General features: G+C 37.1%; 1 protein-coding gene and 1 long non-coding RNA gene across 3 annotated transcripts in view; one reads left to right on the forward strand and one right to left on the reverse strand.

The window, feature by feature from the left end:
- Fgf13 (fibroblast growth factor 13) overlaps positions 1–1580 on the forward strand; it is a 489037-nt gene extending 487457 nt beyond the window's left edge. For both annotated transcript variants that reach the window (XM_050159659.1, XM_050159660.1), the window contains one exon: positions 147–1580. In XM_050159659.1, coding sequence (XP_050015616.1) covers positions 147–283 — 137 coding nt within the window. In that variant the 3' untranslated portion in view covers positions 284–1580. The remainder of the gene's footprint in view (positions 1–146) is intronic.
- Positions 1–27865, reverse strand: part of LOC126512109 (uncharacterized) — a 63052-nt gene that overhangs the window by 11689 nt on the left and 23498 nt on the right. Inside the window, exon 2 of the long non-coding RNA XR_007594911.1 lies at positions 16308–16346. This is a non-coding gene — a long non-coding RNA (uncharacterized lncRNA). The remainder of the gene's footprint in view (positions 1–16307; positions 16347–27865) is intronic.

Here is a 27865-nt window from a genome sequence, read left to right on the forward strand (position 1 = left end):
TATTGCAGAATGACTAAGTTGAGATGATGAACATGAGCTTTGCCCCTGGACTTAGAAGTTTTAAAATGTAAACACCAGATCTATTTTAGAAATTTGGAACAGTGAAATACATAAAAGGCCTTTTCCACCATCTCTGTGCTTTTCAGTGGCCATGTATAAGGAGCCGTCTCTGCACGATCTCACGGAGTTCTCCCGATCTGGAAGTGGGACCCCGACCAAGAGCAGAAGCGTCTCCGGTGTGCTGAATGGAGGCAAATCCATGAGCCACAATGAATCAACGTAGTCAGTGAGGGCAAAACGAGGGCTCCATAACAGAACCTTATGTCCAGGTGCTGTTGAATTCTTCTAGCAGCCCTTCATCCAAAAGTTCAATCTTCTCATTGAGGTTTAACAAACACACAGGCAGAGTTCCCTATTCTATCTGCCATTAGACCTTGTTATCATCCATACTAAAGCCCCATAATTTAGAGTCAGCTTGTGCAAAAGAATGCCAAGCATTATCAATGAACTAAGCCTGGAAGAAGGACTGCCAAATATGATCTCCCCTATACTTTGGAGAGAACAGCAAAAATATTTCACAGCACCAGTGCTGCTCAATTTGCTTCCCAACTAAGAAAATTTGAAAGACCACAACTATTCTTTAAAAAAATAAAATTAAATTAACTGCTTAAATGTTTTGTAGGGGCAAACGAATTCTGTGAACTGTGTTGTTTTCTTGGCTTCATGTTTTCTATCTATGCTTGATTCAAGTGTACTCTTTAATATAGTGAAACTGTATGATTTCTGAACTTCTGTGGTTCTATCCACTCTTTCACTTAATCCAAAACAACCAAATTCAAGGTTAAATCTGAATTGGCATAGCGGGATCAAGGTAGCAGTATTATCATGGGTTGTTTTCTCTCTCCCTCTCCACCTTTATCCCTACCCCCTTCTCCCTTTATCTCTCTTTTTCTCTCTTTTTGCTGTTAATTAGAAACGTAGTATTCTGGTCAAGTTCTTGTGCTGTAGTTTGTGCGTAGAAATTGAGTTGTATCGTCAATCTCAGTCAGTATAGATAAATTGAAACAGGATTATCCTCAAGTGTAGATTACTCTTAATTCCATTCGTGTATCACGTTTATCTATCGTTGTGGCTTCTTGTGTAAAGACAGGAACTGTGGAACAGTGGTGTTGTCTCTTGTGTTGTTCAAATAAGAACTGTATCATCTGTACAGGTACAAGTCCTTCTGTTCTCGTACTTGGCACGTGACCATTGTATTATGTACAAGGTAATGTTGAGACTGGTTCCCCCTAAACAACATATATTATACTTGCTACTGGAAAAGTGTTTAAGACGTAGCTAGGTTTCCATTTAGATCTTCATATCTGTTGCATGGAAGAAAGTTGGAATCTTGGCATAGAGTTGCATGATATGTAAGATTTTGTGCATTAATAATTGTTTAAAATCTGTGTTCCAAAAGTGGACATAGCATGTACAGGCAGTTTTCTGCCCTGTGCACAAAAAGTTTAAAAAGTTGTTTAATATTTGTTGTTGTATACCCAAATACGCACCAAATAAACTCTTTATATTCATTCAAAGAAAAAAAAACTTCAGTGTGTGTTTATTATCCATTTAATGCTATCAAGTATATTAGAAACTGGATTTAAAAACTAAATTTCGTAGATAAGGCCACTAGCTTCAGATAAGGTACAATATAAACATCTGTTTTCACATGAACACTCTTTACAGTGTGTCTCTTAATCTTAAACTTTCAAATTGGGCATTCAGAAATCAAAGTGTACAAGGATCTATGGTTTGCCATCCCTTTTGCATTCACAGCATCATCACTGTCCCTTTGCCTCACTCCTTTCTTCTGTAGAGGAAAATCACAAGACTGGATAGCTAACTTCTTTTCCACCTGGGAGAGTAGAAGGAAAATACAAGCCTTCCTTCCTGTGGATGCCTTTTTATCTAGTTCTCTAGAGCTGCTGATGTCTGACAATAAAGGCTTTGGGAGTTGTCAACATGGGAAGAATGGTAGCATAAACCAAACAAAGGGGTGTGTTTCAAAGCATATATAACATAGTTACCATGCCACCAAGAATTTTTACAGAGAAATAAAGGTGATGATTCCCAAGATGTTTGGGCCGGATTCAGCAGAAGCTCCTCATCAATCTCATCTGTAGACAGAAGTTTCTGTACATCCCAGTCCCATAGACATTCAATCCCCACTAAAGACACAAAGACATATATTAATTATAATCTGTTTCACCAATTATCTCAGGCTTATTATTATCTAGCTCTTACAACTTAATTTGACCCAAAATTCTTATTTATGTTTAGTCATGTGGCTTGGTACCTTTTGTCAATGGCATTCTCATCTTGCTTCCTCTGCATCTGGCTGGTGACTGTATCTCTGCCTTTTCTCTTCCCAATATTCTTTTAGTCTGTTTGCCCGGCCTATACTTCCTGCCTGGCTACTGGTCAATCAGTGTTTTATTAAACCAATATTAGTGAAAAATCTTTACAGTTACAAGAGCATTATCCCACAGCACTTAGCCCAGTTACTTTGTGGCATCATTTTAAGGCCTGCTCCTCTTGATTCATCCTGTCAAAGCTCAGAAGCATACCTGCAGGAGGTAAGGCGCTTGTCTGTCTTGAACTCAAAGACTCTTGTAAAAGCACCAGTACATTCACTTTATTCCCTATGCTGATCTCCCTTTATCCATGCAACTTAATTTTGTTTTTTTGGCTGTTTGGGTTGCTGATCTTATTTTTCTATTGTTCAGGAAAATGGTAAGTTACTGGTCATGAACATATCAGCACTTTTGTTGTGTCAGGGAAGCCCTTCAAGTACAAAAAGAGTCAAAATGGTCAGTAACAAAGAAGAGTTCTCTTTAAGCTACCTTGCTTTTCATTTTATTTTGTTTTGTTCAAGCAAAGTCTCACTACATAGCCATAGCTGGCATAGAACCCACTATGGTAGATCAGGATGGCCAGGAATTCACTGTAATTCACCTGTGTCTGCTTGAAATTCTTTTGAACAGTTTTCATTTATTAAAACAAGTCAACAAAGAATTCAAAGAATTCAGAACCCTCTATAAGTAGCTGAGATTGTCCATGCTTTACTGCATGTGTGTGTGTTTATGTATATATTCTTTATGGCAAAAATATTGGTCCTACCACATGCTTTATGAAAGTAAAAACATAAAACGACTCTATCATGAAACAAGACTGAAAACACTGTTGCTTCTGTGATTTTCACACAAATCAGGTTCATCTGGGATGATCAGAAGTCCTAGATTGCTGGAGCTTACTTCCAGTGGTCCTAATTTATAGTGGGGCCAAGTGTTTGAAATTCTATCTAGTCCTTTTGTTGTACTGAAGCTGCACTCTTCCCCTTCTTTGAATTAAAGGTATGTTTGAGTCCATTGCATGCTGCAGAATCACCAAGATAAGGAGTTCTGTGTAACTTTAAAAATTTAAAATATTCAAGCCTTATTTTCACAGAGCACCTTAAGAACCACAGTGGAGAAGTGGCCCTCAAACTTTTTGTCAGTTCTAGAATTCCACTGTAGCACACACTTGCTTGGTTTTAAACTGGCTCTGAGAAATCTCCTGAAGTGGGTGGTGGCTGTATTTTGGAAAAACAATGTTCTATGGCATAGCACCTGACCTCACATTACCACAGGGAGTATGTATAGCTAACCCTTACACTGTAGAGCCTAGAATCAAATGTGGAAAATCTTAGTTTCTTCAAGATAAATGCAATTCTGTGAAAGCAAAACAAGTTCTCTTCCAACCGTGTACCTCAAGAGGGCTCAGGTACATGTTTTCAAGCATTCATTTCTCAAGTGAATATGTGGAGAGGATGAATATTTAATAAGAGCATCTTTCCATCTATGGAGGCTGATTATAATCATTCTGTGCATGAGTGGTGGTAGACTCAGAACAGATAATCACTTCGAATAAATTTCATCCTAAAGTGCCTTAAAAGCCTCATAAGTTGAAGTGCACTATTTGTTGGTTAAATTGATAGGTGCTCTTATTAGGATGTTTCAGAAATATCCAGCTTTCTACCAACAATCTCATCAAGAAATCTATACATTGTCTATCATATTTTCAAAATGTTTTCAACCTCTATTCAATGTCAGCTCCATCTTTTAAGTATTGATTACAGCATAATCTCACTAGCTAGTAGCAAAACCTAGACTGGGTCATAGTAGTGCCATAAGATAAAATGATTTATAGTTACAAAAAGGATTGTTGATGTGTAGCCAAGACAGGGCACTATAACCCCAAATTCATAATCATATTTATAAGTATAATTTGCCATGACTCTATACATGAAATATTGTAGCATGGTATGGCCTGCTACATTAGCTATTCTGGAATGAATGATGCCTAGGTATCCTGCCATGAAATTACCTCTATTGCTTCAGGTGTACTTCACTTCTTAATTGTTAAGAATCCTATAGACAGTAATGCACTCAAAGAGTTGCCTGTATATTGATGACAGAGAAAGATTACATAGTACTACAAGGTCAAACGGTCCATCAGCCCCCTGCCACCTAGTAGCTATGACTAAAAGCATATGCCACGGTATTTGGTTTCTACAAGGGCATTATTTTGCTATGCTGAGGATTAGATCTCAATTCTAGGCAAATACTCTACTTTTGAGCTGAATCCACAGTCCTCTGTATATAAACATTCAGTTGTTTTTTGTTGTTGTTTTGCTTTTATTGCGATTTTCATACACTGTATTTTCATCAGATTACCTGTAGCTCTTCTCTGATACAACCTTATCCTTCTCAATTTTCTGTCTTTTTTTTAACCCACGAAGTCCAGTATATACTACTCAAAAGCTCATAAGTGAGGGGCCAGCCATGTGAGCACTTTCCTAACCATGCTAGAATATTGACTGGCTTTATCTTGTACAAGTATAACACAGGTAACCCCAGCTGCTGAGACTTAATGAGTGTGGAGCTGTTGTCATATTCAAAAGGCATTGTTTCTGTATGATTTTCCCTGACCTTACTATCATTCGATCAACTCTACCATAATGCTCCCTGAACCTTAGGATGAAGATGTATGATATAGATGCCCCATTTATGGTTGACACGTTATCACTGACACTTTATTCTCTGCATACTGACCAGTTGTGAGTTACAGAATTAATTGCTGTCAAATGCACAAACAAATTAAAAGCGGTACTAAACTATGTGTCTAAAGATGAATTTATAAATCTGTCTGATACCATGTCTATTCAACTGAACAATCAGAGTAGGTTCATTAATGAGATGTATGAACTTCCTCACCATAGATTCTTGATCAGATTTACAGTACTTTGTATTTCTGCTGATGTTGTCGACCTTCAACCCAATAATATAGAGATTGGTTATACCCAAAACATTCATACGACTATTGCATCCATAGGTAAATCTTGCCATGATAGTCACTGTAGCACAAATTCTAATTGGTTTAATAATAAAAACCCAGAGTCAGATATAGGGGTTAATGCTAAAGATCAGAGAAGCAGAGTGGCTAGCCACTAGAGTTCTTAGCTCTATCAATGCTTAGACCAAAAGAGCAATCATGTTTCTGTGAATCCACTCTATAAAACCTCAAACTAACTACCAGACGGCATCTGTCTCTATGATTCTTCAGACTGCACCTGAGCTCCTGCCTCTTCCTGCCTTATATTCCACTCTCTGCCCAGCCATATCACTCCTGTCTCTACCTCCCTAGTGCTGGGATTAAAGGTATGTGATATCAAGTGCTGGGATCAACGTCGTATGAGCTCTATTTCTATTTTAGAAAAGTTCAGTCTTGTATATCTCAAGGTGGCCTTGAACTTATAGAAATCTGTCTGCCTGTGTCCCAAGTACTGGGATTAAAGGTGTGTGCCACCACTACCTGACCTCTATGGCTCACTCTTGGCTTAGCTCTGCACTCTGATCTTCAGGCAAGCTTTATTTGTTAGATTACAAACAAAATATCACAAGTTGATGTGGAATTCCCCTCTGTATGTTGTGAATACCATTGGTTAATAAAGTTGTCTTGGGCCTGTGTAGGGAATAGAGCTAGGTGGGGAAAACTAAACTGAATGCTATAAGAAAGGCAGAATCAAGTTGAAGCCATGTAACCCTGCCAGAGACAGATACTGGAACTTTAGCCGGTAAGCCACAGCCATGTGGTGATACACAGATTAATAGAAATGGGTTAAGTTAATATGTAAGAACTAGTCAATAAGAAGCCAAGCAGTGATTTAATTAATACAGTTTCTGTGTGAGTATTTAGGGGCTTAGCAGCCTGGAACAAACAAGCAGCCTCCTTCTACAACAAATCATGGTTACATAAGAAACTAATTTATTTTTCACCAGTATCCTGCATAGTACTTTCCAGTTTTATGAAAGCTAGCCAACCAGGTAAAAGCTTTATGTGGATATTCTTGAAGAGGTTTACAACTGCTGTAATTCTGCACAAGTCTTTCTAGAGCATGTAATATTAATGATGTTCAGCTTTAGAATTCTAAATTAACCCTACATCAGCCCAATTTCTCAGTTTTTTTTGTTTCAAATATTTTCCCCCTGTGTATAAATGTCACAAATCCGTAAGCACAAACCCTTTAGTTGGAGATTGTTCATAGGGAGACTAAAATAGCCAAACTTAGAAATCCGTGATTTTCTGTCTTCAGAAGCAGTCCTGAACTTCCTTAAACTAAGGATTTACCCAGGTTTTCCCTACAATATGTTAACATGGTTGCATACACTTTGGATTCTAAATAATTATGTATATTCTTAAAAGGCTTTGTTTCTACTTCTACATGAGACTAACCATTGGAGTAAAAACATTGGCTAATGAGTGAATGAAAATCCAGCATCTTTGAGTCAATTGCTCAGCTTGTTGTGCTGTGGATATTTATTAACTTATAAACTGTCACTGCTGCACAGCATGTTACTGTGGCTTGGATAAAGCAATCACACAAAGAAAAATGGATGAAAACAGAATCAGTCATAGATAAAAAGACTTTCTGAAGTTTAGTGACAAAGAAATGTCTTTCTTTTCTGGAATTAATAAAGTAGAACGCCAGCACTTCATATACATAAAACTCTGTCATAGTCACCTTTGTACAGACTTGATATTTACAGGCAATACTATCTTTTATTCTTTGAAAATTTGAAAGCAGGAATGGACTAGTCCTCAAAGGAGCAGTATGCAAGCTCTGTCCTCCCTTCTAATGTAAAATAGTGACCAGAACACTTTGACCAATATTTGAGCTTTAAATATGTTGTTTTGGTTCAGGTTTTTTTTTTTTTTTTTTTTTTTTTTTGAAACAGGGTTTCTCTGTAGCTTTGGAATCTGTCCTGGAACTAGGCTCTGTAGACCAGACTGGCCTGGAACTCACAGACATCAGCCTGCCTCTGCCTACTGTGTGCTGGGATTAAGGCATTCGCCACCACCACCTGGTTGAGCTTCACATATTTAAGGGCTTTCCAAATATATGGCCATTAAATTCACCAGCATACTAGCATTCAAGACACTGTTTTGTGTGTGTGTGTGTGTGTTGGATCAGAAGACTAAATATATCTTTCAGGAAGGTTTAGCTAGAGAGAACTCAATGTTCTTAAAGTCATAGTAAATAGCATATAATATGAATAAACTGTGCAGAGGTTTAGTTTTCTATAAACTCTAGATTTCTAAAATGATAGACAGGCATACAGCTACCAAATTTAAGAGTGTGATGAATTCTGTGTGACTGTAGTACACATTAGAGATTCTATATATATATGTGAATATTATAAAGGAAGGTGGAAATATAAACAATTTTCTGTGCAACTATGTTTATGATTTATTAATATGAAATGCACTATTATAAATTTAACATACATTGGGAATCTGAAAAAAGTGACCTCTGTGGAAAGTTGTATACCTAGAGATTACAATTAAATTAAGGTAAAACACTATAAAATAGCTTGTTCAGAATCCCCAAAAAGAGACAGTGAAAAGGTGAAGATAAACAACATAGAATTTAAAACAAATAGAAAATAAATTAAAGGATTAATAATACGGTTCCATGTTTCAATAAAGATATTTGCCCCTGAGATTGCCATCCTGAGTTTGATTCCTAAAACCTTATATGGTGGGGAAAACTGACTCTCCAAGTTTGTCCTATAACCTCCATACACATTCCACACATGCACATGTGGGCAAACATAGAAAGGAAAGGTTGTTGTAGAGAGAAGAAAATGTCAAAATACAACAGGAGAAATTAATTTTTTTCTATAGAAAAAGAAATAGTGTGAAAAGAATTCAAGACAATTTATTACATGCTTGATAAGTAATTAGAATTTATAAGTTCTAAGCTTCCCCATAGAAAGAAATAATAATTGAATGATATTATAATGTTAATTTATTTTATTTGGTCATTACATATTGAATTGAATTTTCACACTGTTCCCATAAAATTCACAAGCTTCATAATTTTATTAACTGAAAAATTTACTGGATTTTCCATGGCACTAAATTCACAGGTAAAAAGCAGCTTTGTTGGATTCATAACAATAAAGTATTTGATCTAATTCACTGGACACTATTTCACATTCTATTAATGGATAATTCAAAAGAAAATTAAAAAAATTCACTCATTTATTTTATACTTATTTATATGATCTAATTAATTTTGCCATTCATAGTCTACATATATTAATTCACTCATTCTTTATTACCTAAAGTTTTCGAGCAGAAGGGTAACAGGAGTGTATAATTGGTATGACTATGCTGAAATAATACACTGCATATATGTATGAAAATGCCATGATATAACTTATTTATATTCTAGTTTGCATAATCATCAAGCACTAATCAAGTTTCTCTTAAGATGGTTTCACTCACAGTCCCATCAAAAACAGGTTTTCTACTTGTGGGTCGTGACCTCTTTGGAAGTCAAATGACCTTTTAATAGGGCTCATATATCAGATATCCTGTATATCAGATATTTATAGTATAATATATAACAGTAGTAAAAATGCAGTTATAAAGTAGCAATGATAATAATTTCAGGGTTGTGGTCACCACAGCATGAAGAACTGTTTTAAAAGTCACAGCTTTAGGAATGTTGGGAATCAATGATCAAAGTAATTAAAGTCTTAAAATTAAAGAAGTAAAAGAGTTACAGACTGAAAAGTGTAAATCACTTTTGAAAGAAATGAAAAATATAATAAAATATTAAGTTAGTCCCTGCTTCTTTATTAGAAGGCCTCATATTCTTTAAAGTTAACATGCTTTCCTGATGTGGGATTTCCCTCTGTATACTGTGATTACCATTGGTTAATAAGCCAGCTGGACTGTGACTGAAAAAGCATGGGATAAAACCGGACTCTCTGATCATGGCGAACAATGAGGGCTGAAGAGAAGCCAAGGACAATGGCATGGGGTTTTGATCCTACTTCATGTTCCGGCTTGGTGGGAGCCTAGCCAGTTTGGATGTTCACCTTCCTAGACATGGACAGAAGGGGGAGGACCTTGGACTTTNGGGAAATGGGAGTCTGGGAGGAGGCGGAAACTTTTTTTTCCTTTTCTCAAAAAAAAAAAAAAAAAAGAAAGAAAAAAGAAACTGTCATGAGCCTATGTAGGGAACAGAGCTAGGTGAGGAAAACTAAACAGAATGCTGGAAGAAGACAAAGTCAGAGAGAAGCCAGGGAGACACTGAAAGCAGATGCTGGAGAACTTTACCCAGTAAGTGACAGCCAAGTGGTGATATACAAATGAATAGAAATAGGTTAAATTAATATAAGAGTTAACCAATAAAGAGCTAGAACTAATGGGCTAAGCAATAATTTTATTAATACAAATAAATACAAAGTCCTTGTACACTGCTGGTGGAAATGTAAACTGTTGTACCTCCCTTGAAAAATAGGCTCAGTTTTATTAATACAAATAAATACAAAATCCTTGTACACTGCTGGTGGAAATGTAAACTGTTGTACCTCCCTTGAAAAATAGGCTCAGTTTCTCAAAAAGTTAAATGTGAAATTATGATATAGTTTTTTCACTATTGCCTATGTAGGAAAAAGAAACAAAAAACATTGGCTCTTAAAAAGTTATACTTTGAGGTGAGGAATAACCAACTACTTTTTATTCGGATATGAGGTCTGATCAAAAAGAGGGGTTCCATGTCTGGTATTGTAAACCTAGTCAAAAACCCACTGCTGGGGGACATCATAGACCCTTAAGGAAAACTTGCTGGTGTTATTTCAGCAAATAGTTGTGTTGTTAAACTACCTTATTAATGCTTATATTGATAGATTTTTGCTGCATTCAACTTTTGTCGGAGAAACTTTTTCATTCCTCTGGTGGTAGTTAACTGCCCTAAGTGCTAAAAATAAATAACTGTTAACTTTCAGCCATAGATCTTTCGTCCATATCAATCTCCTGCATCCAAGGCTTAGAGAACATTGCAGAAAGGCTGGTGGAAATAATGCGAAAAACAGAGAAGAGCAAAACTGTGAAATATTGTATTCTGGACATGACATAGTTGATCCAAATATCAACTCACAGCAGCTGTGGATATCTACAAAGTATTTGTACAAGATCAAGTCAATAAAAATTCACAACACAAATGGGGGCAGGGCCCCAGATAACCCAGCAATTGCTGAGGAGCTATTGATAGTTGATGGTTACTAATGGAAGAAAACACACTTTCTTTGGGGTTGTGTCTGTCAGTAGGTTGCCCAATGGATGACCCCATACCCATTTGGACATGGTCAACACTAACTGAGAACAATGTAAATAATAATAATAGTCAAAGGGGCATGAAGTTGGGAGAGAGGCAGGTTGGCATGTTCTGGGTGGCATTGGAGGGGAACAGTAGGAATGGAAAGATAATAATACATTGTATATATGCATGAAATTTTCAAATAAATTAATAAATAATTTTTCAAGAATCATGATCAAAACTACAGCAATAGGTTGTCCCTTTCAAGAACCTATGACTTCCATAGTCATGAATTTTTAAGGAAAGTTATAGTACCTGAATATAGTACATAAACTTATAGTACCTGAATATAGAACGTGAAATTATAGTATCTGAATATAATATATGAATTCCCTTCTTTAGAGCACATCTCAATTCCAGGTAGAAAGCAATTAGTGGCCCCTATAGCAATTGGGCCACTATTGCATTAGTGAATTCTGCTTGTCTAGCAAATTGATATTGTAGCATGCATGATGTGGGAGTGTCATATCAATCTGTTGATTTCATTGGTTAAGCAATAAAGAAACTGCTTGGCCCTGATAGGTTAAAACATAGGTGGGAGAAGTAAACAGAACAGAATGCTGGGAGGAAGAGGAAGTGAACTCAGACTTGACAGCTCTGTTCTTTGGAGCAGAGACGCCATGCTCAGCTCTCCCGGGTAGACGTGATAGCTCTGCTCTCTGAGGCACTCGCGATGAAGCTCCAACCCAGGATGGATGTAGGCTAGAATCTTCCCGGTAAGTGCACCTAGCAGTGCTAAATACCTTATTGGAAATGGGTTAGTCCAGGTGCGAGAGTTAGCCGAGAATAGGCTAGATATAATGGGCCAAGCAGTGTTTAAATGAATACAGTTTGTGTGTTGTTATTTCAGGGCATAAGCTAGCAGGCGGCGGGGTGCTGGGGACGCAGCCCCGCCGCTCATATTACAACACATGCATGGTTCAAAGTTGGTTGAGACCACCAATGTTTTGTTTCCTCCAGCAGTCGACATAACAATACCATCATGAAATCACAGTAGCTGTTTACCTTCCACCACAGACGGGGGAAAGATTGGGAGGCCCCACCCCTACTTGAAGACCCAGTATCAATCAATAGACAGAGGAGAGATATTTGTTCAGCAACATATGTATTCACAAGGTTTATTGCCCATGCAAATAATCCTCCACTCATATTTATTCATCTGGCACTAATTAATCTTGAAACAAACTTCAAGAACACTGTATGAAACATCAATAAAATTTTGTACCTGTTTAAAATATGCAAAAATCAAATAGACAAAAATAAATTTAAAATATGTCAAGGAATCTTTTTCACTTCTAGAAATCAATTAGTGTACTATTGTACACTAGATGTGTAGACTATATCCAAGAAATAGCCAATATCATAACTCCATTTGAGAAGGGCGACTGTTTCAAGCTAAAATGAATCTTAAAGAATATGTGACATAGATCTCTCCAAGTTTCCTTTGTCAGTGGAGAACCATAATATCAAGAAAACTACACCAAAAAAAAAAAAAAGAGCCAGGCGATGGCAGAGCACACCTTTAATCCCAGCACTCGGGAGGCAGAGGCAGGCGGATCTCTGTGAGTTCAAGACCAGCCTGGTCTACAGAGCTAGTTCCAGGACAGGCTCCAAAGCCACAGAGAAACCCTGTCTCAAAATAAATAAATAAATAAATAAATAAATAAATAAATAAATAAATAAATAAATAAATAAAATAAAAAAATAAACTACAGTAGAAAGTGCCAGGATACACATAACAATTAAGAACAGCTAGCTAGATATACAGATGGCTGCATTTCTGACATCTGTCTCAGAAATGAGGCCAGACAGAGCCGTCAAATAAGTAGAATAGAGGCTAAGCTGAAAAGACATATGAATACAAAATGCTGTCCCATGGCTCAATGAGTTTATTAAATGGAGGGACAATATCACAGAAATAAGAAAAAATCTGTCTGATACTTCTCTAAGCATGACTCCTTGCTTTTTCTCTATATTATCACTAATGGTTCTTTTGAATAGCTATCAACCTGGTGTCTAGTTTACAATCTGCTATGATAACTTCAACAGTCACCTAGTATAGAATGTATACAAGGAAAAGCCTTTACACTGCTGCGCATGGATGAGAAAACCTGATTGACAGAGACTAAGAAGGTGACTAATGAGCAGAGCAGAGGTGGACAATCCAGAGCTGGTGCAAGTATTCAAGATGGCAACAGAGATGAATTTACAAAACACTTCTGCTGCTAGCCTATTTTTTATGGCTTTTCATTTCATGATTTCCTATTTTATTCATAAATTTTATGTTCCCATTTGCATTTTACACAGGACTGCAAAACCATGTCAAAAGACATACTAATTTAATTTGCTCACAAAATTGCATACATTGTTAGTATGTTTAATAAAATATTTGTAGTAAAACTGACATATGATCATTTGTGAGTATACCCAAGATAGTTTAACATAGTCCCAGTAAGCTGTAAGAATGTATAGCAAGGTAGTTTAGACAGCCTGGTTTCATAATGAAGGAAAGCAAAGGTAAAGAATATTCTGAAGGTTTTAAGGGTATCAAATCCATATGTTAAAATAAGCAAAATAACAACATACATAATTTCAACTATTTTAAAAAAAGAACTTACTTTCAAAAAATGATTTTTAAGAAAATAAAAATGATCTTTTCCACAGAGTCTGTTTTTAATGATTAATCTTTCAGATAGCCACCATAAAGATTAAATATGAGCATAAGAACATATTGCAGCCTGTAGCAGCAGGCCACTTGTTGGTTTTCAGCTGCTTAACCCCGAAATAATCACACAGAAACTGTATTATTTAAATCACTGCTTGGTCTATTAGCTCTAGCTTCTTATTAGCTAATTCTTACATATTAATTTAACCCATTAATCTGTGAATCACCTCTTGACAGTAGTTTACCAACAAAGTTTCAGTATGTCTGACTCTGGCAGCTGCTCCATGTCATCTCTCTGACTCCACCCTTCTTTTTCCCAGCATTCAGACCAGTCCTCCCCATCTAGCTCTGCTCCGCCCTGCTCTGCTATAGGCTCAAAGCATTTCTTTATTTATTAATGGTAATCACCGCACACAGATGGAAATTCCACATCACTTCCCCTTTTTTGTTTAAATAAAAAGAAGGTTTTAACTTTAACATAGTAATATTACATATAACAAAACATATATCAAGCAAAAATTAGAGTTACAATATTTATATCTACTTTATCTCTTATAACTAAGGAAAACTATATTATTACTATTTACCCTTTAACTCCATCAAAGTCTCCAGAAGGATATAATATTACCTAAGCAAACAGTAGGTGCATTATAAGCAACTTGCAAAACTCTATAATTACCAGAGACATCTCCCTGCCTGGACAGTCACCCAAAGTTCTTCTATACCATTAGAGCATTTACTCTTTAGCCCACAGGTCTATAGTATCCAGCAGACTTTTTCATGACAGGAAATTTTAAAGACAGTGTCGCCTATATTGGCAGTTTGTCAGTCACATTTTTCTGTGTCCTGAAGAATGTCTGGCAGACACTTTCATGTAGCAGGAACCCTGAAAGACCATCTTACATTTAGGCAAGTTTAGCAGTCATTTTTCTGTGGGTCCTGCTTGTCCAGTTTATCAAACAGCCCAGGCAAGTGTAGTTTCTTGCCCAGATGGCTAATCAACTACATAAGGAGCCTCTTCAATGCCTTTTTTTTTTCTTAAAGTAGCTTGTGCTGCCAGGAGCAGATGTGTCACATTGTCATGAAAAGTCCTAAGTTATTAAAAAAGACATTTTATATGTCATACTCTGAAGGTCTCTGAAAGATTTGAAGAACACCTATCTAATTGAAACATATCTCTATACATCTAGAAAATCTAACTTGAGTACAAGCTTGATTATTATAGATGAGTATCTATTAACTTATATTTCTTAATTATATATTACATTTTTAAATGAGCCACATAAGCATAATATCTTAATCAATATCAGAAATACATATACATATAACAAAATTGACCTTAAATTTGTATCAATAAACCAAGATCCATACCATTGCAAATCATTCATGTCTCTATCAGCAGCTTTGGCTGTGTGTATGTATCTCTGCATATATATGCATGTTTCTCTGTGTATACTCTACGCTATATATCAGGCAAAAGTAACATGCACCAGAACAAACAATTCCAAAATGTTATATTAAAATCATGTTTACAGCAGTGGGGATTTCTGAAATAGGTTAAGCACAGATTTAATTCTAAAAAGCTAAAATTTTTATGTAGCTTATCATTTAATGAGCTATTTCCTCGTGCATATGAGCATCTGTAGAATAAAAATTATGAAAACATGTCACTTTAATGGTGATGCTAAGTACTCCTGTGTATGATTTTCAAAGAAACTGCCATCATGATTCTCACCACTCATCTGTATGTAGTATAACTTTGAAAGGTTGACGACTGAGAAACTTAGAAACAGTTTATATACTGTTATTCAAAATCACTGATAAGTGTCAAGCCTAAATTATTTTCCTTTGGTCCCGTGGTCATAAGGGAGGGAGATTTGCCTCTGCATGCCACCAGATGCAACACTCGGGAGAGAAAGCCCTGCACCTCACATGGGCAGTACAATAGAGCTATCCCCACTGATGGAGGTGTGGGTGAGGCAGCGCTGAACTTGTGAGCACGGGAGAGCCGTTCCCATTATTAATGTGTCGTGTAGTAGCAGAGATGGTGGGGAGTTTTTCTCCTACCCTCTTCTTCCCCAGTCCCTGCTCATCAATTCCTCAGGCAGGTAGGAGAGCTGACACTGAGTTCTTAAGTGCACTGTGGTCCTAAGTGCAGGAGAGCTATCCCAGCCCCTCATCAGTTGCAGCATTCGGAAGAGTAGTCCCTACACCACAGCTGGGCAACACAACAGCGCTGGTCCTGAAGGTGTGGGTGTTAGAAATCCAACCCTGAGGACAGGAAAGCAGGAGAACTGGCCCCGCCCCTTGTTCATGGCTGCTGGGGGTGATCTCACCAGGGCAATATAGGAGAGCTCACCCTGATGGTGAGGACAAGGGAGAATTGGCAACATCTATTCCATCTGTGATCTTCTGGAGCACGTGAAGGGACTGGTTCTTCAGATTCAAAGCTGCAGAATCTCAACAGCAGGTTAAACAAGAGGAATGCCAGTGAGGTCCCAACACCAATAGTGTAGTAGAACCCAGAGACCTCAATACAGATCATTGATTCTTTACAATGAACATCTGAAAGCAGAGCTATATGGATTAAAAAATCATTTTCCTCCACCTTACAGAAGTGAGGGCCCTTCACGAGAATGATTTGGTGAGCTTGACATGTGTCCGCTAAGGTCTGTATGACACAGGGTGATGTTTTTTATTTCCTGAAAATTATAAAAGTGAAAGGCTATGGCAAACCAGCTGATCTGTTGAGAGTATGTTGAGAAGTGGCGTTGCATTTAAACTTTAATGAATTGGATAAAAGATTGTTCTATGGTTCTTCACTATATGTTTCAGGAAATGTTATTTATCAAGTAGAATTATTTTATACTTTTTTTTACCTCTTACCTTCTTTGTCATTATCACAATAGTTCCACCCAATAGCACCTAGGAGAAAAAAAGAAATTGAAACCAGCACCAGCATCCCCTTCCTTCCTCCTCAAGAGATTTACCAGGTTGTGGTTACCTGTAGTTAAGGAAGCACATGATAATTTGAATGAAGTTTGAGGCCTTAATTTTACACTGAACTGAACTTTTCATTAACTAAAAGTCACTGGGGATTTGTTTTTTACTTGAGAATTGGCTAAGAGAGCTGTGGAACATGCTGAGTATTTTCTTTAAGCAGCAGAAGGTGTAAACTGAAATAGTCAGATGTCCCCAGTGCCCTTCTGTGTCCAGTTCACTTAATAAACAAGTTACATAAGTCATAAGACATACTTTAAATTGTAAGTAATCCTTGGAAAAGATGCACAAAAATATAAGAGCAATCAGTTTGATCTAAATTTCCATGGACTAAAGGGATAAGCAGTGTGACTGTACTTGTAGTGTGCAATTGACCCAGATGCTGATTGCCTAATATCGTTCCCATTTCCACCTTATCTGTTTCCAAATTCAGTTTCCTTGGGAACCTGTTTGATGGGCTTCTAATAGGAACCTCCTTTAGAGTACTTAACTGAGTGACCATCTGGCCTGGACTGATCACACATATCATTTGCTAACTCAGTATAGTTGGTTCAGAAATAGCACATGTCCCAATCTGGGCTTATTACAGTCCTGTCAGAAACTTTGGCTGAAGATGGGTTTAAACAGGTACTTTAGCATCTTAACTGCCAAAAGAAACAGGAAATCTATCTAAGATGAATGAATAGAAAATGAAGCAGACCTAAGAGACAGCAATATAACATTGATAAGATCATTACTGTATTAGTTAGGTTTTTAGTGTTGTGGTAAAGCACCATGGTCAAACAGATCTGGAGAGGAAGATGTTTACTTCACCTTACAGCCCACAGTCTTTTGAAAAGGTTGTTAGCACAGGAATTTAAGGCAGGGATCTGGAGGCAGGATAACTGAAACAGCAGCCATGGAGAAACAATGCTTACTGACTTGCTCATCACAGCTTGCTCAGTCCACTTTCTTACAGGACCCAGGAACACCTGCCCATGGGTGGCACTGCTCCTCCCAGTGGTGACAGTGAAACCTCCCACATGAATTTGTAATCAAGAAAATTTTTTCATCTGTACAATTTTAACTGTTTTCTTATTGTTAGGCATTGGCATTCTCTTTCATAACTTGTAAATCTGTATTGAATATTTTGTAGAATTTCTTTTTAATTTTTTTTTGTTTGTTTGTTTTTTTGAGACAGGGGTTCTCTGTGGCTTTGGTTCCTGTCCTGGAGCTAGCTCTTGTAGACCAGGCTGGTCTCGAACTCACAGAGATCCACCTGCCTCTGCCTCCCAAGTGCTGGGATTAAAGGCCTGCACCACCACCGCCCGGCTCTTTTTAATTTTTATAGCTGTTTATTTATATGTAAATTCAGTATTTGAAGTTTATAGGTCACAGACTTCCAAGTGCTTCCAAGTGTGATTGCACCTAGAAACAACTTTCTGTGACTTTGGGCATCATGGAAGTGAGTTAAGACTCTAGACACTCAAGAACATTCAGGTAGCACCATACAGCTGAAATGTTTCTGGGTCGCAGACTACACAAAGCATTGAATTGCTCTTATTTTTCTTATATATAATACAGAATTCCCCTTCCCGGCTGATTTTATTAATTTTAACACATATTAACAAGTTGGAAATGTCCTGTATTGAATGACTTTTCATTTTATCAGCTCACGTTCCAATTGCATACAGTGTCTTTTTGTTTTGTTTCTGAGCAAGGATCTGTCCTATAACCTAAACTGGACTGGAACCCTGTGGTTCTACCTCTGTCTCCAACACCTGCATAAGAGGTATGTACCTTCGCACCTGCTTTGCTGCCTTCTACTAAATGTGTCCTAATGTCAAAATAAAGACTTCTCCCCCCACCCTCTCTCCATCACACTACCTCAACAAATATGAGCGTGGTACTCAGAACTTTCTGCAAAATGGGAAAAATGTAGACAAAAGAAAGGAAAAGTGAGGAATTTGGTGAATTTTACTGTATCAAGTATTGCTGTTTAAAGCATACAGCTAAGAAAATGAAGTGGAGCTATTAAGACAGCTCAGTGGGAAAAGGCATATGCCATCAGCCTGACAAACTGCGTTTTACTCCCAGAACACACATGGTGGAAAAAGAGATCCTACTCCTGAAAGTTGTCCTCTGACTGTTTTAAGAACACTGTGGTATTCACATGCCTGAGCACCGACATACATACATAAATAAAATAATTTTTGGATTCCGAGGTAGGTTGACTCCCAGTTTCCTGAGAAACCACCACACTGATTTCCAAAGTGGTTGCACAAGTTTGTATTCCCATCAACAATGGATGAGTGTTCCCCTGACTCCACAACCTCTCCAGCATAAGCTATCATTGGTGTTTTTAATTTTAGCCATTCTGACAGGTGTAAGATAGTATCTAAAAGTTGTATTGATTAGCATTTCCCTGATAGCTAAAGAGGTTGAGCATGACCTTAAGTGTCTTTTGGCCATTTGAACTTCTGTTGAGAATTCTCTGTTCAGTTCAATACCTTCATCCGGCGATGGATGGAGATAGAGACAGAGACTTACATTGGAGCACTGGACTAAGTTCCCAAGGTCCAATTGAGGAGCAGAAGTCAGGACCACGAGGGGTGCGTCCACCCACGGAGACAGGTGTGACTGATCTAATGGGAGCTCACCAAGGCCAGCTGGACTGGGACGGACCGAGCATGTGATCAAACTGGAATCTCTGAATGTGGCTGACAATGAGTGCTGACTGAGAAGCCAAGGACAATGGCACTGGGTTTTGATTCTACTGCATGGACTGGCTTTTTTGGAGCCTAGTCTGTTTGGATGCTCACCTTTCTAGACCTGGATGGAGGGGGGGAGGACCTTGGACTTCACACAAGGCAGGGAACCCTGACTTCTCTTAGGACTGGAGAATAAGGGGGAGTGGGAGTGGGGGGAGTGGAAGGGAAATGAGAGGAGGTGGAATTTTATAATAAATAAATAAATAAAATAACTTTTAAGTAGTTAGTAATTTAATGACATGGACAAATGTTACTGTCAGACAAAATCAGAGAAGTCTCTGTACTGAACGACAGCTTCTTAGTGTGTAGAGAATGAATAAGTGATAGTGGAATGCTCAGCCTGAAATCAGATATTTATGCCCTTCCCTCATCTTACTTACTTTTCTATTGCTATGATAAGGTAACTTATTGAGGAAATAGTTTATTTGGGGCTTCTTGTTTCAGAGTGTTGGAGTACATGATCATCATGGTGGGGAGCTGGAGAACAGGCAGGCAGGCATGGTGCTGGAGCAGCTGCTAGCTTAGATCTTGATCTACAAGCAGAAAACTCAGAGACACACAAACACAGAGAGAGACAGAGATAGAGAAACTGACCCAAAAACGTCAAAGTTCACCCTCACTGACATACTTCCTTCAACAAAGTCATATTTTCTAGTTTTTCCAAATAATTCTACTAGCTGGGTATTAACTACTCAAACATAGGAACCTATGGGGGCCATTCTTATTCAGACCACCACACCCTCTAAGTTCCAAGGAACATTATAGAGAAAAGGATAAGAAAAATGTAGGAACACTGAGAGAGGGAGAAGGGTGGCAGAATGTCATGTTCTGCCTATTAAATAGTGTTTGTAAGCATAAAGATCACAGCAGCTGTGGTTACCTGCACTGGGTGGGCACAAGACTGAGACTTATCAACTATTAGACAAGGGGTCACAAAGCAACAACAAAAAAAAGACATGGATATGGAAAAGTGATTTGTATAGGAGAGGGGGAAGGGTGGACAGCGATGAGAGGTAGATAAAGTAGGATTGGGTATTAAAAATAAAATAATCAGAGTGAATTACATTTATACACACATGTGCATATATATATGAAATTGTCAAAGGAAAATTTGATTAATAAGAATAAAATGAACAATAGAAAAAAGAAGAAAGTGTAACATATTGAATTTGCTGGAAAGTTGTCTAGGCAATTGAGCATGTAATTGGGTATATAGGAAATCAATTGTGTGTGTTGAAATCAAGGGTTTTATTTAGGTTACTTTAATATTTACAAAATTATGTGATGTGAATACATACAATATAATCAAAGGAAGAAAATCAAACCAAGTAGTAAAATATTATGGACTCCAATGTGTAGATATTTTCTAGAAGAGGTGGGAAAAGCAAAAGATGAGGTAGATGTGGAAAACCACCCAAAACTCACCATAGCCAGACCCTGTGTTTGAGTGTTTGTACCTCGCCTTCAAAATTCAGGCTGAAGCATACTCCTCACCATAAGGGCATTGAGAGGTGGGATGCTGAGAATGTGATTCAGTCCAGAGGACTTTGATCACATGAATGTTATGAATTAGTGCCCTGTAAAAGAAGTTCCTATGAGATCAGAGTTCCTTTTTGTTATTCCACCATTCTGCTATGTGAACACATGCCATTAGTTCCTCCAGTATGGAGGGCATACAACAAAGAAAAATCTTGGAAACCAATAATGAGCCCTTAAATCTCATTATGCCTATTGTGAAAATAAATTTCAGTTAGTATGGTCTTAACTTTTCATCTATCTGTCTATCTATCTATCTATCTATCTATCTATCATCTATCTCTCTATCCGGGGAATATCCATGTCACAGTGTTTGTGTGGAGGTTGAAGACAACTTGAAGGAGTTAGCTCTGTCTTTCCAACATGTGGATCTTGAAAATGCAACTCAGGTCTTCAGGTATAGGAATAAACTTCTTTACCCAATAATCTACCTTACTAGTCCCAGTTAATATTATTATAATGTACTCATTGTATGGAATTTTGTTGTGTCAGCATAGACAGTTTATGATACCATCCCAATGGTATGGAGTTGTATAGAAAGACAGGCTGATGGCTGTGATTTTTCACTAGGAGAGTATGGTTGGCAGGGTAAATGACTGTAGTGTGAGTCTCCATTCCCTAGTAGTCACAGACCTGTGTAATCTTTTCTTCTTCCTCTCTGGATGTATTTAGTAACACTCCTAATCTTAGAATTTGGCAAACTGGAAGCATGAGTCATTTATGATTTGAATTTACAAAAACCCAAAGCTGTGTATCTTCTTTCATAACCCCTCTCTCTCTCTTTTCTGTCTCCATACACTGGCATGGGAGAAGTAAGCTGCCATCTAGTGAGCAACTCTGTAGAGGCTCAAGTAAAAGAATAAATTCCTCCATCCAATAACCAAAACCTGCCAGTGAAATGAATGACTGTGGATGGGAATCTAGTTCTAATCGAAGAATCAGAGTGCCAGCTTCTAGCCTGATGATGGCCTCATGTGGCTGACAATTGGGGCCGACTGAGAAGCCAATGAAAATGGCACTGAGTTTTGATCCTACTTCATGTTCTGGCTTTGTGGAAGCCTAGCCAGTTTGGATTCTCACCTTCCTAGACCAGGATGGAGGGGGGAGGACCTTGGACTTCCCACAGGGCAGGGTATCCTGACTGCTCTTAGGACTGGAGGGGAAGAAGGGAGAGTGAGTGGGGGAGAGGAAGGGAAAGAGGAGAAGGGGAGGAAGTAGAAATTGTGAATGGTATTATTTATAAAGCAATAAAAATAAAAAAAAAGAAAATCTGAGCTTCCTTAAACTTCTATGCTACAGTCACATCTGGATCCACAGAAACTGAAAGATAATCACACTGCTTTTAGCTGAAAGTTTGGGGGGGTTGTTACCCAGTATTAAATAATTAAAATGAGCCTATAAAATGAGAGGAATAAGTACAGACTTGATGACAAATTTATTTTACTTTTAAAATAGAAGGATCTTTTCAGGTCATTCACATTTCACATCAGCATATAAAAATTCAGCGGAAAAAAGTGGCAGTTTTAATGTTTGTGTAGGGAAGGGAGATCTGGCATTAATAATATTGCTTCAATAGTTCTGCACACAATGTAGTCTGCTGAGCAAATGCAGTGGCAGAAGAATACTGCAATTCTCTAATTGCTTTCATTTCCTTAGTGAAAGAAGAGAGACAATATGACCTAAGAATGAGAATAAACAGTGAAAATGCATTAGTAATATGTAATTTTCAAAAAAACAATATTTATTCATATAAATAAGGTACAGAGTAACTTGATATTTGCATCTATCGTGGAATGGTATAATCAGGATGTATTATAATGTAGAATAGTCTATTCGGGCCATTTTTAATGCCTCAAAAATGATTATTTCTGTATATTGGAAAACTTAGGCTCTGTTTCCCAAGTTACACTAATATGTATTTCTAGTGAAAATTAACTTAAAGACAGTTTATAGATTTTGAAAGTGAAATCTGTGATGTTTGCCAAATGTAACAAAACACTCATTTCAGCATTTAAATATCCCTGTTCCTAAATTATGAATGATCTGATAAATATAAACTTTGCCCCAGCCAAGTAGAATATCCACAAAAATTCCTGGACAATTTTCTTTGCAGCAAGTATCTATAAGAAACATATACATGTCAGGAGCCATTTCCCCTCTAAAAATCATTACAGAAACCATCACCCTGGGGAGTCTGCAGGGAACCTCACACCCATAATTATGTTCTATTGAGAACCTGCCCCACAGCCAATTAACTGCTAATCTGTTAGCGGAACCGCCTCACATTCCAGCTATCCAGGGAACCAGGTGTGGCAACTTGTGACTTCTTGGCCTACCTCCTGGCCTACGTGAACTGGAACATGCAGAGTCCAGTTTCCCTACCCTTCAGGGGCTATATAAGCAGCAACCATGATCCTAATAAACGGAGGCTTTGACAAATCTGCTTGGCCTCATTCTTCTGTCTTAGCTCATTCCCTTCCAGGTAGCACCCCTCCGAGACCCTGGAATAACTGATTGCAGGGTGGGTTACAAACCCCTAGACTGAGTAACCCACCCTAATGCAATCGACATGTACATGGGTGTATATTGTCAAGGAGACCATGTATTATGGAGAACAGCACATAGGAACTTCCATTGTAAAAGCTCATAATAATCTAAGTAAATGCCAAGAGTAGGATTGGGATTCCACGAGCTATTGAAATCTGGCTCAAATCATTTTCACTCAGGGTTATTGAATCTAAGGCATGGTGATGGTTAACCTTGATGACGTTTCAACTCACCACGGAAACAAACTTCTAGGTTTGTGTATAAGAGAGGTTAATAGAGGTTAGAAGGCATAATCTAAAAGGGTTAGGCAATCCCATTGGCTGGAGTCACAGACTAAATAAAAAGGAGAAAGTGAGCTGAGCACAATTTTCTCTCTCCATGCTTTTTCATCATGGATACGATGTGACCAGATGCCCCATGTTCCTGCCACTATGCTTTTTTTTGCCAGGATAAAGTATATGTTCTTGTACTGTGAGTAGAAATAAAGCCTTTCTTCATTAAATCACTTTGGCCACGTGTTTGGTCACATCAGCAAGAAGACAAGCTAACACAAGTGTCAAAAGCTGGCAACCAGAGAATAGTATTGAATGAAATGTTAGGTAAGCAGAAAATGCTTTAAAATAACAAGAGAACTAGAAAGCCACGAATAAAGGAAAATGAGCTAAGAAGCTAGATCTATACTGAGGCTTGGAATTAACATTCTAATAGCCCCATCATTTCTAAATGAACAAATAAAATGTGCTTTAAATTCAAATCCATTGAGTTCTCAAAGCATGATTAAAAAGCTTTGAGCAGTCATTCAGTGAACAGTGTACCGCATGGACAGCTTCACCGTGTAATCCCTTGATGCCTGATGTCTAGCTACTATTCTAAAGCACTTTACTGTAAGGTTCTCTCTCACTTTGCCAGTATTTACAGGAAACATTTCTGATATGACTCCACACATTCATAAAGAAGGCTTAATGGTCTGATGCTCCAGTGTACTCATAATAAAAACAAGTGAATAGGATTATTTGGCCAACAGGATATGAAAGCTATGATATTTAGAGATCAGGCCCACAAAATATCCCTCTGAAAAATCCTGTCAATACCTAATCTTTTATGTAAGAAGGTAATAGTCTCAAAATGCAGGAAGCTCATTTCCATCTTTTTATTACTGCGGCATGCAACTCTGAAAATGTGTCTTTATCACTATTATTGAACCTGTGTAAAACATGAGCTATTTGAGAACAATAAAAGTTAAAGCATGGCACTCTTAAACCTGCAGTGGAAAAATTACTTGAAAAAAATCAATATTGTTCACTGGATAATAGAATAGAAGAAACACTAACAAATTTTAAAACTACACAAATTGAGTCAATCTGTAAAAAATATAGAACGTCTATATTGGCATAATAATTTGCTGCTTCTTAGTTTTCAGAATACTAAGAATAAAACCATATAAAACAAAACAAAATAGCAAAGCAAAAGAAATGAAAACAAAAAATAAAACAGCTTCACTTCAAATATTTATTAGACTAAATTATCTTAATTTTATTATTCATTACCATATAATGAGTTAGATATCATTTTTATATTTTCAAACAAAGCATGGTAGAGTGATTATTCTTATTTCCCATTGTCCCATCCCTTGACACAACATCACCTCCCACCTTTTCTTTTTCTTTTTATTGGAAGGATGGAGGGTTGGCAGAAAAACACATGGGACTTGAAAAAGAACAGACCCAATTTTCCTGATTTATTTTATCAAGTTGAAAGAATAATTAACTCCTATTTATTACAAATTTCTTTTGGCTTTTTGAGACACAGCTTCTCTGTTTATCCTTGACCACTTGGAACTCACTCTATAGACCAGTGTTGTCTTGAACTCACAGAGATCTGCCTGCTTTTGTTTTCCAAGTGCTGGGATTAAAGGTGTGTACCACCACCACATGGCTAATCATAATTTTTAATAAATAATTTTCTTTATTATTTACTCATGTGTATTCTACCTTTGTGTATGAGGGGGTAGGGCAGTGGTTGCAAGAAGAATATTTTCCTATATCGTGAAGCAGGAGTTATAGGCAGTTGTATGCAAGTGGACATGCTACAATCTGAACAGTTAAGTTTTCTTAATTTATGAAGTATCTCTCCATTCCTTATATAAAGTTTTGACAGAATATTTATATTATAGTGATTCTAAAGACTTGACATCAAAATTAAGTATATTCCAAGGAAAAGATCAGAAAATTTCAAAAAATATTCATTTAAATATATAACACAATATTAGTCATTTGAATTCAAATTAAGCAAGCCCAGGAAAAAATAATACCTCAGAAAATACAGTGTACCATAAGGAATGAAGAAAATATCCTATATTTTCTAATTAACTAAGCATAAAATGAGTACTTTTGTTGTAAAGGTATTTGTGAAACTGAGAATGGAATGAAACTTCTTTAACTTCATAAAGATTATCTACAAAAATTAAAGCAAATACTTCTTAATGGAGAAAATATGTGCATGTTTTCTATAAACTCAGAAACTAACTACACATACTGACTGCTACCATAACTTTGGTTCTGAAATAATGCTAATTTTGAAAATGCAATTTGTTACAACATGATAAATATACTGAGAAAATATTAATTTACCTTTGACATTTTTTATGTGGTTTGCTATGCAATTTGAGGTGGAAACAATGAAGTAAAGATCATTATAATATTAAAATAAAGGATATATCAAAATGCCATATGGTAACAAAGATGCCAAGAACATAGTGGAGAAAAGAAAGCATCTTCAACAAATGATGATAAGAAACAGGATTTCCACATTCAGAAGAATGAAATTAGATCCAAATTTATCACCTGGCACAAAAATGAACTCCAAATGGATCAAAGACCTAAATATGAAACTTGAAACACTAAAACTGTTAGACGAAAACACGGGTAGTACTATACATGATGCAGTCCCGAATAGGATTTTATTTGCCCAAGAATTGAGGCCAACAATTAACATGTGGGATTCATAAAACAAATAAACATCAACTACAAAAATTTCTTCCCAGGTAAAAGTAAACAACCAAGTTAAGAGGAAACCCACAGTATCAGAGAGAATCATCATCAAAGTACATCTGACAAAGGATTAATATCCAGAATATTTAAAGAATCCAAAAACCAAAAAATAAAAGAAAATAACCCATTCAAAATGGCTCTGAGATGAACAGAGATTCCTCAAAAGAAGAAAAATGACTAAGAAATTGCTATGGGAGCTTCTTCAGCCAATAGCCTTTAAGATACCAGCCCATTTGGGCATGGCCTCTTATACTATAAATGCAATTATAAAGCATGTGCTAGCTCTCTCTCTTCCGACTGCTAGATTCAGTTTCTTTTCCTCATTTGTGCAGAGGACTGTGATCTGTGAGTCTAACCCTAAATGAATAACCCTTTATTATATGTAATTCTGAACTAGTGTGGCACATTGGACACTGAATTTGCCACCCACGGTTCTCCCAGCACTCAGAGGCCACAGACTGCTGCTCAGCACTCCCCAGCTCGTTGTTACATGACTGCCCACAGGCTGCTGACTGCAATCCCTGGGGCACACACTGTCCACAACTCACACTGACAGAAAATTTTGGGTTTTCTGTTTATCTTGGGCCCCAACTCTCGAAATTATTTCATTGCCTTAATAACTGCTCTTAATTTGTTAAACAAAGCATATTTTTCAATACCTAAGTAAGCAAAATGTGCTGTTTACTGCTGCTTGTGTGTCTTGGTAACGTGGCTGCAACAACAACACCTGCTGGCCGATAATGATTATTATACCTACTTCAATTCATTGTGATTGCCTTATGACAGGTAAGATCTGAAAAACTACAGAAATTATTGATAGCATAACTAGCCAGGAGTTTGATAATTATTTTGCTTATACTATGTATGGTATTCTACAAGGCTTATATGATTTTCCTTTTACATCACTTTATTTGATTCTAGGAATTAGTGTTGTTTTCATATTATCTCATTAAAATGGTTTGATAACAGGGTCAATAATAAGGCACTTTTAGAAATAATACAGTCTTTATAAACAATAATGACAGCTAGTTGAGAAGATCAATACTATGAAAAGGGATAGCATCAATTTGACAGGATTATCTGAAAGAATTTATGCTGTTAAATTTAACAATTGGAATCTGTTGAAAAGTTATTATAGATTAACAGGTTGTATGTATGTATTTAGGAAAATATACATATATATGAAATGACATTGAAACAGAGGCTATAAACTTGAAAAGGCGCAAAAAGGCTATAAGAGTAAATTTAGAGGTTAAAAAATAGAAGGGAGTGAGATTTTAATCTCAAAAATAAAATAAATTAAAAAAAAAAGTTCTGAAGCCGGGCAGTGGTGGCGCACGCCTTTAATCCCAGCACTCGGGAGGCAGAGGCAGGCGGATCTCTGTGAGTTCGAGACCAGCCTGGTCTACAGAGCTAGTTCCAGCAGGACAGGCTCCAAAACCACAGAGAAACCCTGTCTCGAGTACTACTCAGCAGTAAAAAACAAGGACTTCTTGAAGTTTGCAGGCAAATGGATGGAAATAGAAAACACCATCCTGAGTGAGGTAAGCCAGACCCAGAA

This window comes from Alexandromys fortis, unplaced genomic scaffold (assembly GCF_014885135.2).
Source record: "Alexandromys fortis isolate MF-2015 unplaced genomic scaffold, M_Fortis_MF-2015_v1.1 scaffold_95, whole genome shotgun sequence".
NCBI classification, from domain to species: Eukaryota; Metazoa; Chordata; class Mammalia; order Rodentia; family Cricetidae; genus Alexandromys; species Alexandromys fortis.